The following is a 12,470-nucleotide window of genomic DNA, read 5'->3' as shown; positions in this document are numbered from 1 at the left end:
GGTATGCATGAATTGGATAGATCCAAGAACCATTGTATATATGCGCATTCAATAATATACAGTAGATTAGGGTTATATCTCTTATCATCTATGTGTTTGCAAGTTAAGTAGGATTAGCATTAATCTATCTTTCTTAGCGTGTTAATCCATATCAAGGTTCTGCATGCATGTACAGTTGTATCAGAGCCAAGTCTTTAGGTAGAGTTTGTGCATGCTAAATAAGGGTTCGCATGTGTGTGTGTGTGTGTGTGGTTGTTTCAAGGTGGATGGAGGATTTCAATATCTTACCCGACCTCTCTTTCTTCCTCGCCATCAACTATGTGCCACCCTGTACCTGTCCATACAGCCTGTACGATGGCCGTACCTGCTACCTGTACCACTGCCGTGCTGTTGGCCATACAGCTATGCACCTCTGCAGGGACGTTATCAGCACCTTGTGGTCATGCTGCTGATGTGGCAGCCTGCTATCTCAATACAGTGCTGATGTGGCACTGCTGCTGTGCACATAGGATAGTTTATAATGTACCTTGAGTATCTACTGTACCATATGTACTACTGTATCATCTGTACTCTCTGTACCTAATGTACCATGTGTAATGAGGGTACCGGCTGTCTTGATGATAGAACCGGTTATGGTTGTACTTGAAGATTTCCATTTGTACCATGTGCACCAGTTGATTGGATGTAATCTTGACCATTCCCTTGGGCCTGTTTCCGCACATCTCGGGCTAACCACCTTGGCTTTTTGAAATGAGGCCAGGTGGCCTTGTTCGCGCTACACGCTAGGTGGAGTTTACTGGAGATCTTCTTGGCTGCCTTTCTCTTGGCCGCCACCTGAACATCGACAGGATCTCATGAGAGATTTGCAAATTGAAGTCATGCTATTATGTTTCATGGATCTCATAGGTTCACAGGTGTCCTATGATAAGTGGATATATTTTGGGACTTTGTACTTGATATTCTGGATAACCTGGCCTATTCCATGTGTGGGAACAAGAGAGGCCCCCAAAGCTTGTATCCAATAAATAATAGACACAAATTCCCTGCCGCGGGGAGGGGGGGTGGAGAACAAACCATTCGGGTCCCAATGTGGTGTCCAATATTTAAATGTGCCTGAGGTTTTAAGTAGATAAACTGTTTGCCTTTCTTTTAAGTGTTTAATCACATTAATAGTCATGGATGAACCCCCGGGTCAGATATAGCTTGTACTTGCTGCTCTCAAGGGGTCCTTGCCGGAAAAACTGCCTACTGACGGGGGCTGTGGAATACCCTTTTTTGGCGCGTTCAAAAAGTATGTCCATCTAACTTGAAAAACTGCCTACTGACCGGGGCTGTGGAATACCCTTTTTTGGCACGTTCAAAAAGTATGTCCATCTAACTTGAAAAATAATTTTGATATCTTGGATACCATGCTGGGTGCTCTTGCTGATGCTCTGTGGACGAGAGGGAGCAGCTATTTATTCGGTAAAATACACCCTCTTTTGCTGGTCGTGGCCTTCTGCCCAAACCTGCCCCAGCTGGTATAGGTCTGCCCTGATGGGCTGCTCGGCTGCCTCGTGCGGGCACCTTACCTGTGGGCTGATCTACACATGCTGGTACTGTCATGAACTCAAGTACAGGGTGCACGTGACAGATGGACAGGCACACTGGCTCTTTGGAAGCTAGAGGATTAAGGGTCCCATGATTTTAGGAAAAGCCAGGAAACTTCTAAAGAGGCAAGTGTCTTCAGCCCCAAGCTAAAAATAACTGGAACGTTCTCTTACTGCAAATCACTCCCTACCTCCCTTTTGGCAGCCCTAAAGCTTAAGGAAAGGTTTCCTGCATTAGTATTTCCTCTCTACATAGTGTCTTCTTGTTCCATAACTTGCTGTTTTCCAGAGGTTGAGCTGATTTTTTAACTCTTACTCCTTTCCATGAAAAGAGTTTCATCAGTTTTTAGCTTGCTAGAGTGGTGGCTGGATAGAGAGTGTAGATTTTCTCATTAAATCTACTTCTTTGGTCATCAAGATGCACAGATCCATAAACCTGCAGAGCACTGATTTGCAATTGTAGTATAAAAAAAGGACAAATATGCTAAATTATGCATCACTTACCCAAGGGCCAAACTCCATAAACTAGACTAGCTTTAGAAACAATGTAAACAAATACAATTTTTCACACAACCCATTTCTTCAATCTGACGATACAAGGTTTAACATATCTCATCTGCAAGAACTCCAAGATAAACAGAAAAAGTAAAAATCTCATGAAGGCAACAGTTATCACCGTTGGGCCATTCGAAACTTCCTTCTTTCTTTTCTTTATTATATTGGTATGGCACTTCTGAATATAGTGAAATAAGTGATGACGAGTATGCTTCCCTAACAACTCCTCTCTTAGAGCTGGATTATTTTCAAGCCATGCATCTATGACTTTTGCTCCGACAACTGATCCCAAATTTAGACTTTCAAGCCAGGCATAAACAGGTTTCCATTTGTCACTCCGTCTGAATCGAGCAGTTGGTGGTTCCAGCACCTCCAAATTCTCCATCTGAAAGGGGTGTAACATTCATCAATTACAAATACAGCAAGAAAAGCAACTGCTTACAACATTCAATAGATCAAATAACGTTTTCGTGTGGCAATTTAATAGAATGCGGCTTACAAGCTCAAACAGCCCCCAAAAAAGAAAGCCAATACTTATGCTAATGAAAAATCAAAAATAGCAAAAAAGTCTTGCATCGGTGTGATGACATCTCATGGTCATATATAGAGAAGCTATTCCAAATCTAGTATACATATCGTAGATCTGAAAGAGGCTTCAGTGATTGGATTATGATCAAAAACAGCTGGATAGCAAGTTCTAGCGAATTTCTAGCAACCACCCCCATAAAATCTTGACTATATATAATGTAGTCAATAAGCCTCAAATTGAACACTTAATAAACAACGATGTAGAAAATTGCCCAACCGAAAAAAAAAAAAAAAGCAGATTGCTTAAAAATCAGCTCAACACACACCAATTTCTGACCAAATGCAAACCATTATGTCTACTTATGCTTGATATTTAGCATGCAAACATTTATGTCTACTTATGCTTGATATTTAGCATCTAAATGCAACACCTAAAAAATTTGGCGATGAAATAATGAATGGTTAGAATCAGGATCATAACTTGAGTTTGTAAATGGTCTCTAAGCATTGAAAATCAAAGTTAAGGATTGTTGAAGCACGCACTTATGAAAGAGCCGCTCATGATTCACCTTGGCCTTGAAAACTCAAAGCCATGTTTGCACAAAGCATATCTGTGTCACCGGGAAGGCTTGTCCTACAGGATGAAATTTTTTAACAACCTTACAAGCATAAAGAAGGCTTGTCCTGCAGTGATAGGATTAGCTTAAAAACCTTGCAAGCACAAGGAAGGCTTGTTTCAGGGGGGTCGAGAGAATTAATGATGCTTTGTAAGTTGGGAGATTTTTGTGTAATTCAATAAGTAGAAGAGCTCTTCAATTTGGTCCAACCATCTCTGTGTGAATGCCTAGATGATTGGTGTGCATGTGCCTTGTTTTTGGGAGTGTAAAACTGCCTCGTCTTTATTGCACGTGAAACTAAATATAGCCCCATGAAAGCATGGGAGAACCATAAACAAGTGTGTATTTGATGTCATTTAATGCATAAAGACGTGTTTTGCAGATAGTAGGTACCCTTTTATTTTATTACTAACATTAAGGCTCAAATAATAAAGAAAACGCGATTCCCATTGGACAAGCACATGCACTCAAGCCAACTCGGACTCCTTCCATGATACAATGCATGAACAATGCTTGGGCTGAAGTCTTTGGCTTAGAGATTCATAATGTGTCTTATGATACTGTTGTGCAGAAACTCTCTGTGTAATAACCACATGTGTCTTATGAGTCATGACACTATTGTGCAGAAACTCTCTGTAGTAACCACATGTGTGGATTCTTTGTTTTTAGGCTACCTAGTGTTCACCAGATATTGCTACGAGGGATTGATAGCACGAGAGTGGATGTTGTCATCCATTTTGTTGTGATCTTCGTTTGAGACTATGGCCAATATAATTATCTTGAAGATTCCCTCCAATCACCACAGTTCACTTGAAATCTAGGAATAAATTTTAATTTAATCCTGAAAAAGCCATCCATAAGTTTTACCAATCCTTGATCCATCGACAAAGATATTTTGTCAGTGCTAATCATTACAACAATCAAATTAATAATTATTTATAGTTGTTATTACTTTCATGTACAGTAATTGATCTTGCCTATTTTGAAATTACCAATTATAACCTTAGTTCTAAATCTTTTGAAATTACCAATTATAACCTTAGTTCCAAATCTTTAAGGCCATGGTCTTCTCTGTTGTTTAGGTGGACCATGGACAAGATTGTACACAATCCTTTGTTGTAGTGCACGTTTTATTCTTAAAGAAGTATTGTTTTGAACATTCTCACATAGGAGAATCCAACTAATTTTCCTAGCATTATGCTTAGGTTCAGTGATGCTTCATGTTGCATGAATATTGTGGAGACTCCGTTGAGTCAACCTTGGAAAGCATGTCTTGAACATAGTCAAGCCCAATTCACTAATGAATTTTTTTATGTTGGATGTCTATCAATTTTCGCTTAGTGTGTGATAGTTGTATAGTTATCATCATGTTGAGGATGTTTAAATGACGATCGGATATCTTGGAGTGCACTAAGTTACCGGTAGTTTTACTAGTAGCAACGGAATGTGTGGTTAATAGATCTCTTCCCGAGAGCGGGTGACTGATTGATAAACTGCAATGCAAGGACTCCTAAAGGATCACCTCAGACGCTATGCAACTCCAACACCAACAGTTGATAGCAACTATGTACACAAATATGTTGTCGATTCTCCCTACAATGCCACAACAAGGCCCAAGTTCTTCCACCGCTCCAACCACCAGCTCAACCAAATTTTAGTAAGTATGATGGTAAGTGTGATCATGCCGCAGTTATGCAGTTTATTCATCAATTTGTGGCATATTTTCCTTTGGCTAAGCTTTCAGATCCTCAAGATCCTCAAGACAGAGTCCATGTCACATGCATCCCGCACTTGGGTGCCACATGGACATATCTGTACAGCAGTTGCAGGACCTGGAGTGGAAACTGGTCCCATGTGAGCCCGAGTCCGGGAAGGTGTTCTAAGTGTTTGGTTTGCAACCAGATACAAGGCATCTGTGTAGATGCATGTAGATTAAGGGGGCAGCCTTTGGGCTACCCCAGGAAGGGATTGGCATCCCTGGGCTACGAGACTAGGTAGGCCTTAGGCCACCCAAGGGCACCAAGAGGCCCATGGCCAAGCCCACTAGCCACTATTGGCTAGGGCTTGCTGTCGGCCAGGCCTGGGAGGTCTGGGTAGCAAGGCGGCCAGGCCTAGAGGGGCTGTCGACCAGCATCCAAGCAGGCTGGACAACATGGGCAGGCCAGCGCAGTCCTAGGCAGCAGCCTGGACAACAGCAGAAAGGCGGCCAGCAAGTGTGTGAACAGACGCATCATTAAATGCGTGAACAGCAGGTCTTGGCCAACCCCTATATGAGCAAACCGACCAGCATAAGTAGACTATAAATAGCATAGGCATAAAATTAATTAGGCATCTTAGAATTCACAAACTTCCTAGGGCCAGGACAGCCAAGGGGAAAGCTCGTCAAAGGTAAAATTAAAGGTCAAACCAGAATATTTTTACAGATTTGCATCATTCTAATAAAGCAATTACACCATTCGTGGTGGTGGGGGCCCTACACCGACTCACTCTCTCTCTCTCTCTCTCTCTCTCTCTCTCTCTCTCTCTCTCTCTCTCTCTCTCTCTCTCTCATCCTGTGGAGATTTTCTCATCCTATGTCTACCTTGGTGTCACTTTCAGTGGCCCACACTTTACCATGGTTCCCGCAGCACATGCCAGAGTGACGCGGGGATATGCAGCCTTGAGCTTACTTGAGCGGCAATCCTTCCAGGCACACTTCCAGGAGCCTAGGACGAAGGGTTGGCTTTTTGACACCCTCGTCACACCAGCGTTGATGTATGGAGCAGCCTTCTGGGGGCCAGATTTATCCGATGAGGATTGGCAGCGAGTTGAGAGGCCCCAGGTCATGATGTTCTCCCGTATGATCTGCAGCAAACCATCAATCCCACACCAGATTATCCAGGCAGAGTTTGCTGCAGCCCCAATGGTAGTGGATGCACTCTTCCAGGCAGTCACATACCTCCATCGCATCAGTCACATGGATCCCCACAGGTACCCGAGGCTTGCCCTGGAGTCCTCCAGACAGCTAGCACTTGAGGGTCACTCTGGAGTATGGTATGCACTAGTTTCCACTTGGTTCTCAGTATATGGGCTCCGCATGGACCGCCTACCCCCCACCCCCCCCCTTTCAGTACAATTTGGACTCCCCTTTTCTCCAGCTCTCTCACGAGAATACCAACCGGGTTATCCGGTTAGATCTCTCAGCCTCTACACAGATTGCACATGGATCACACCTCCGGAGCTCCCCACAAAGATGCTCTTCTACAGAGATCACTTCCTCACACTCACTGAGGATGGATTCATCCAGCAGCCGGGCTACTTGAGTGTTCACATGTCCCATGCCATGCGGATTGCGATTGGCCAGCTACGGGTTTCATCCCACCGCCTCAGAGTGGAGACAGGTAGAGTTGAGCGCATCTTCAGAGCCGAGAAGCTCATACGGAGACCCAGAGAGGAGAGGATCTGCCGACTATGCCACACAGAGGTTGAGACGGAGGAGCATTACATATGCTGTTGCCCAATATACTATGAGATCCGCGGGAGGTTTCACTGTCTATTTCGTGAGGGATTTGGTCCACTCTCCAGGATCATTGACTTCCAGGACCAGCGTTGCCTAGGCCGCTTCCTGCTTGAGCTCCGCAGACACAGGGACACCTTCTTGAGAGAGCTTCGGCCCCAGCCAACCCGCCCCCTCCCTCGCCAGCCAACCATCACCAGTTTCTTCCGGACCCAGGAGGTGGAGGACACTGACATAGTGTAATATGCGGAAGCTTCGGAGAAGGATCGGTACTTCAAAACTCAGAAATCAGCACTCTTTTCGCGACGGAATTAACGCACAAACTGAAAGACGATGTGCAGAAAATAGAGAGAGAAAGGGGAGATGGAGAGGACACAGTATTGGGTCCCAATTACCCTCTGTAGGGCCCCCACCACGGATGGTGTATTTGCTTTATTAGAATGATGTAAATCTGAAAACAAATACAAAGTACTTGACCTTTTCTTGGCTGGAAACCCTGCCCTTGACCTTCGGTCCTTCACCCCTTTGCGTTAGCAATCTCTTGGCTGTCCTGGTCCTTGAATGCTTGATGCACTTGGTGAATTATGAGATGGATTCATGGATTATGGGCTGGAGTATTTATACTCCACTTAGCATCCAGTCGGCTGGCTTCAGAAAGCTCCACGACTGTGTCTTATTAATAAAATGCTTTCACACTTAATTAACTGCTGTCCAGCCTGCGCATGCTTTCTGGGACAGCTCCTGGCTGCTGGGCATGCTGCGCAGAGGTGTGGGACTGCCCCTACACCTGGCCTACCTGCTGATTAGGGTTTCTGACCCAGTCGGCTGCCTGTCCAGCAGCAGTACAGCTGGCCGACAGCCCCTCCAGCCCATGCCTTGGCTGGTGGGCAAAGCTTGGGCCCTCCTGGCCCCTTGGGGGTGGTTCTACACCTCCCCCATGCCCATACTAAGAGTGCAAGTGCAAGCCTTCGCACTGGGGTAGCCCTATGGGCTGGCCCCATCTCTACATGCAAACCTACATGCCTACAGAGGCCTGGCATCCAGTTGCAAACCAAATACACAGAACATCTGACATCATTCCAGAGGGAGACTCACAGCGCGGACTGGCACTGCTTCATGTGCAGGACAGTGCACACCTGACCTTGGACTCATGTGCAGGACAATGCACACCTGACCTCGGACGACTGAGATGGATCCCTGGCTGACTCGTCCCGGACTGGGCTCACATGGGACCAGTTCACCATCCCAGGTCCTGCACCTTCTGTACAGAAATGTCTACGTGGCATCCAAGTGCGGGATGCACGTGACATCCCCTTCTGCTTAACTTGACGGAAGCTGCATAGCCTCCAAATAATCCGTCAATAATGCCGGATAGTCTTCGAAAAATTCTTTGTCGAGCCATACCGCTTCATGAGTTCCTCGGTCCTGAAACTTCGTGAGAAACTGTCGTAGTCTTCGGCCTGAGCCATGCTTGAAACGGTGCAGAAGGATCTGTTCTGGAACCATTACTTCTGCTTCATCAATGATGTCTGGTTCCGCTTCGTCTTTGACCTCTGAAGGGGGTGGACCTGCATATGGCTTTAACCAACTGACATGAAATACATCGTGCATAGTCCAACTCGGAGGTAGCTTTAACTGCATAGACACCTCATTAATCTTTTTCCGGATGGGAAATGGTCCGAAGCTCCTGAAAGACAACTTTGGGCATCGCTTGCCCACCTGCTTCAATCTTTGCTTCATAATCCGAAGATACACCCAATCCCCTTCCGAAAACTTCATGTCCCTTCGGTCTTTATTGGCCTGTCGAGTGTAGGCCTCTTGCGCTTTAGCCAATCTGTCTTTAACGGACTCTAGGATCTCCTGGTAAGACTCCGTCACTCTGTTCGTCTCAGGTACTGAAGACGAAGTCCTGGTTAACAACGACTGGAAAGGCCTTCCAAACGCTGCCTCATATGGAGTCCTGCCAATAGCTGAAGAAAAAGAGTCATTCAAAACAGCTTGAACTAAAGGCAGAGACGATTCCCACTTACCTTGCTGATCGTGGACATAACACTTCAGCACATCAAAGGCCAACTGGTTGTATATCTCTGTCGGGCCATCTGTCTGTGGGTGGAATGCACTGGAAAAATTCAACTTAGTACCAAAATTATCAAACAATGCCCTCCAAAAATGACTGGTAAACTTGGCATCTCGGTCTGACACTATGGTCCTAGGAATCCCACCAATCGGGTACCAGTGCCGAATGAATAGCTGGGCAACATCCTCAGCGGTCACATTGGCCCTGCAAGGAATAAGCATAACAAATTTGCTGAACCTATCAACAATAGTTAAACACTGCGTATTACGCTTACTCGGATTGGGAGGCAGATTTGTGACAAAGTCCATCGAAATGTCCTGGAAAGGACCCTCAGGAATTGCCAAAGGCTGTAACAACCCGATCTTCTTTCCACGAGGAGCTTTCACCTTTTGGCAAATGTCACAGCGTTGTACATATGTTGAGGTTCTGGAATGCCTCCAACGCTCGTGGAGTCATTCGAATCTTTTGCCTCCTTGTTTTCACTCCCTTTAGCAGATCGGTGAGGTCTGCCGAGAGATCAGAAAACTTGTCAATGTGGGTGGAATATGCCTGGCATATACCCACAAATGATCTAATGTCATAAGCAGTCTGAGGTACTTCCCAGTTAACAATCTCCGCCACTTTAGCCGGATCAAGTCGAATGCCTTCGGCACTGATTATATATCCCAAGTAATGTACCTGGAACAGATAAAATTCTGACTTCTTTTCATTGACATAGAGCTCGTTGCTTTCCAGCAACTTAAGGACTTTCTCCACATCAATGTCATGCTGCTCAACTGTAGCTGAAAATATGAGTATGTCGTCCAGAAATATGAACACACACACTCCGATCAACTCCCGGAAAATACGCATCATCATGCGGTTAAATGCAGCTGGGGCGTTCGTCAATCCAAATGGCATAACCACAAATTCATAGTGGGCCCGTTCTGTACGGAAGGCTGTCTTGGGGATGTCCCCCTCTACAATCCGTACCTGGTGGTACCCACTCTTTAAATCCAGTTTGGAGAACACCTTAGCTCCATTCAGCCTCTCGAGAATATAGTCAATTCGAGGCATCGGGAATCTGCTCTTGATAGTCAGCTTGTTGAGTGCACGATAATCGACACACAACCGAGAAGACCCATCTTTCTTCTTGACAAACAAGATCGGTGCTGCAAATGGCGACACGCTGGGGCGGATGAAGCCAGCTTGCAACAATTCTTGGAGTTGGCGATCCAACTCCGATTCCATTGCCTTAGAAAGGCGATACGGAAACTTGCTCGGGGGTTCCGAGCCTGGGAGGAGGTCAATCTTGTGATCCTCTGGTCTGGACGGGGGGAGCTGGGGAGGGAGACTGTCCCGAAGAAAAATCTTCTGGAATTTTTCATGGAGAACCGAGTACTTCTCGGAAGCACTGGCCACCGTCTGGGCTGTCTGGATGTAAATCATCGCACACTGTGCGCCTTTCCTGACTGCTCGCTTAGCCTGCAAGTGGCTTATGAGCGGAAAGTTTGGAATACCTGGCTCACACTTAATGGTCACAGGGGTGTTTGACACATTCCGATCGATCTGGAACGTGTGCTTGTCCCACTTGACATCAGGAAGGAACTTGTGAAACCACTAGATATCCAAAATTATGTCTGCTCCTACAAGAGGGGCAACCATAAAGTCACGCACAAACTCTATGCCCTGAATCACTAACTTAGCACCTAGAGCTTCATACTTGATGCTCGTTGTCATACCTGTGCTAAAACCCTCAACCTGTTTGTCCACCGGAGTCAGCTCGAAACGGGCACGCCTAGCGGCCTGTTCCGTGACCACATCCTCTGTGCTGCCGCTGTCAAACAAGACGACGACTCTTTGGCCACCTATGTAGCCAAAGGACTTGAGCAATTCGTTGCGCTCATACTCCTGGTCATGGGCGCCCTTCTGCTTATCTTCGAGCTCCCGGCTAATAATTGCTCCAACTGAAGCACCAGGGGTTGAAGAACTAGGGGTAGCCGCTGGGGTCTGTGTGGGAGCTGTGCTCACCACGGAAGCTGTGGAGGCGGCGGGGGCAGCCTTTGGAGGCTTCTTCGGACAATCCCGAGAAGTATGTCCTTCTGTGTGACAAAAGTAACATCTACCCTCCTTCCTGTACTCAGAAAGCTCCTCAGCACTCAACTTGCCACCTGTCTTGCCTGCCTCCGCTTTCTGGTCTAGAGTAAGCTTAGACGCATTGTTCGAGTTCTTGGAGCCGGAGGCTCCCGAGCTCTCTCCTGGGGAAGACCCCGTCTGGTTCTGGCTTTTGCCCCCCGAGGCGTTAGCCTTGGGAGAAGCCGGCTGGGAAGTCTTGGGCTTGCCACCATTGTGTTTCATTTCTGCACTCTGCGCAAGCGAGAGTGCGTCCTCAAAGGTGGCTGGCCTGAACATACGCACCTCCCATGGGATTTGCGTGTCCAAGCCATACAAAAACTGCCCTTTCTTGTCCGTATCAGATAAGCCTAATTGCAGACACAAGGTCGAAATTTTATTGGCAAACTGAAGGACTGGTTGCGCGTTCTGACGCGCTCCCCTGAACTCGTCTTCGAGTCGCTCAAGGTAGTGGGGCGGTAGAAACCGCTGCTTAAGGTCGCGGACGAACTCGTCCCACACATAAGCTGCCATACCTGCTCCGGTGTGGGCATGAGCCCACTGAGTCCACCAAGGAATGGCCTCACCTTCCAAGTACCAACTAGCCAAGATCACTTTGTCAGTATCTGTTTTCCTAACTGCGGCAAAGTAAGCTTCAAATTGATGTAACCATGAATACAGAGTAGTGGGATCGAATATACCATTATACTTACTGAAATTCATTTTCTCGGGAACATGATTCGAGGGCGCCGCCGGTGTCAATCTGGCGTCCAAAGCTCTGAGGTAACGCTCGTGTTCCACTCGTCGCATGGCGTCGTCTTCGCGTTGTCGAATCTCCAATGCACGCATCTGCATCTCAAGCAAGGAGCTTGGCTGCGGCTGTGACCCCTCGAGAGGGTCCCTGTGACGGGGATCTGGTATCTGGGGTACGGAAGGAGAGGGAGGAGGAGATGGAAAACGCGACGCTGGAGAGCGAGAACGCTCCTCCAGAGCCAAAATCCGCACCTTCTGCTCATCCAACTTGGTTGTCTAGTCTGCGATTGCTCGCATCATCTGCTGGAACATGTCTGTTACACTCAAGCCGGGTGCCCTGGCTGGGCTGCCTGGTGCACTCTGGTCCCATGGTTCTGGTTCTCTCTCGTCGCCAAAGCTCGCCATAGCGGGAAAATGCAATTCCTTTCCGGAACGCAATCTGACCATCCACTATCTGTGTGGGAGACTTCCGGAGGCTTCCGGAGGCTAAAAACCAACCGTCCTTCGAGGGACAGAAGTCACTCCGAAAGGGGTAGTCCACCGGTGTCTAAAAACCAACCACACGAGCGAAAAAATTTTCTGGTTTTCTTTGCTGAATCTTTGTCCTTGAAGTAGGCTCTGATACCACTGTAATATGCGGAAGCTTCGGAGAAGGATCGGTACTTCAAAACTCAGAAATCAGCACTCTTTTCGCGACGGAATTAACGCACAAACTGAAAGACGATGTGCAGAAAATAGAGAGAGAAAGGGGAGATGGAGAGGAC

General features: G+C 46.7%; 1 protein-coding gene across 3 annotated transcripts in view; it reads right to left on the bottom strand.

Moving 5' to 3' along the window:
- LOC147628999 (ribonucleoside-diphosphate reductase subunit beta) overlaps window positions 1-12,470 on the bottom strand; it is a 142,139-nt gene that overhangs the window by 108,543 nt on the left and 21,126 nt on the right. For all 3 annotated transcript variants that reach the window (XM_086812201.1, XM_086812203.1, XM_086812202.1), the window contains exon 3: window positions 2,266-2,529. In XM_086812201.1, coding sequence (XP_086668327.1) covers window positions 2,266-2,529 — 264 coding nt within the window. The remainder of the gene's footprint in view (window positions 1-2,265; window positions 2,530-12,470) is intronic.

Source organism: Cibotium barometz, chromosome 18, assembly GCF_041138505.1.
Source record: "Cibotium barometz isolate CiBa-2024 chromosome 18, ASM4113850v1, whole genome shotgun sequence".
Lineage (NCBI taxonomy): Eukaryota > Viridiplantae > Streptophyta > Polypodiopsida > Cyatheales > Cibotiaceae > Cibotium > Cibotium barometz.
This window is presented reverse-complemented; position numbering and strand designations above follow the sequence as displayed.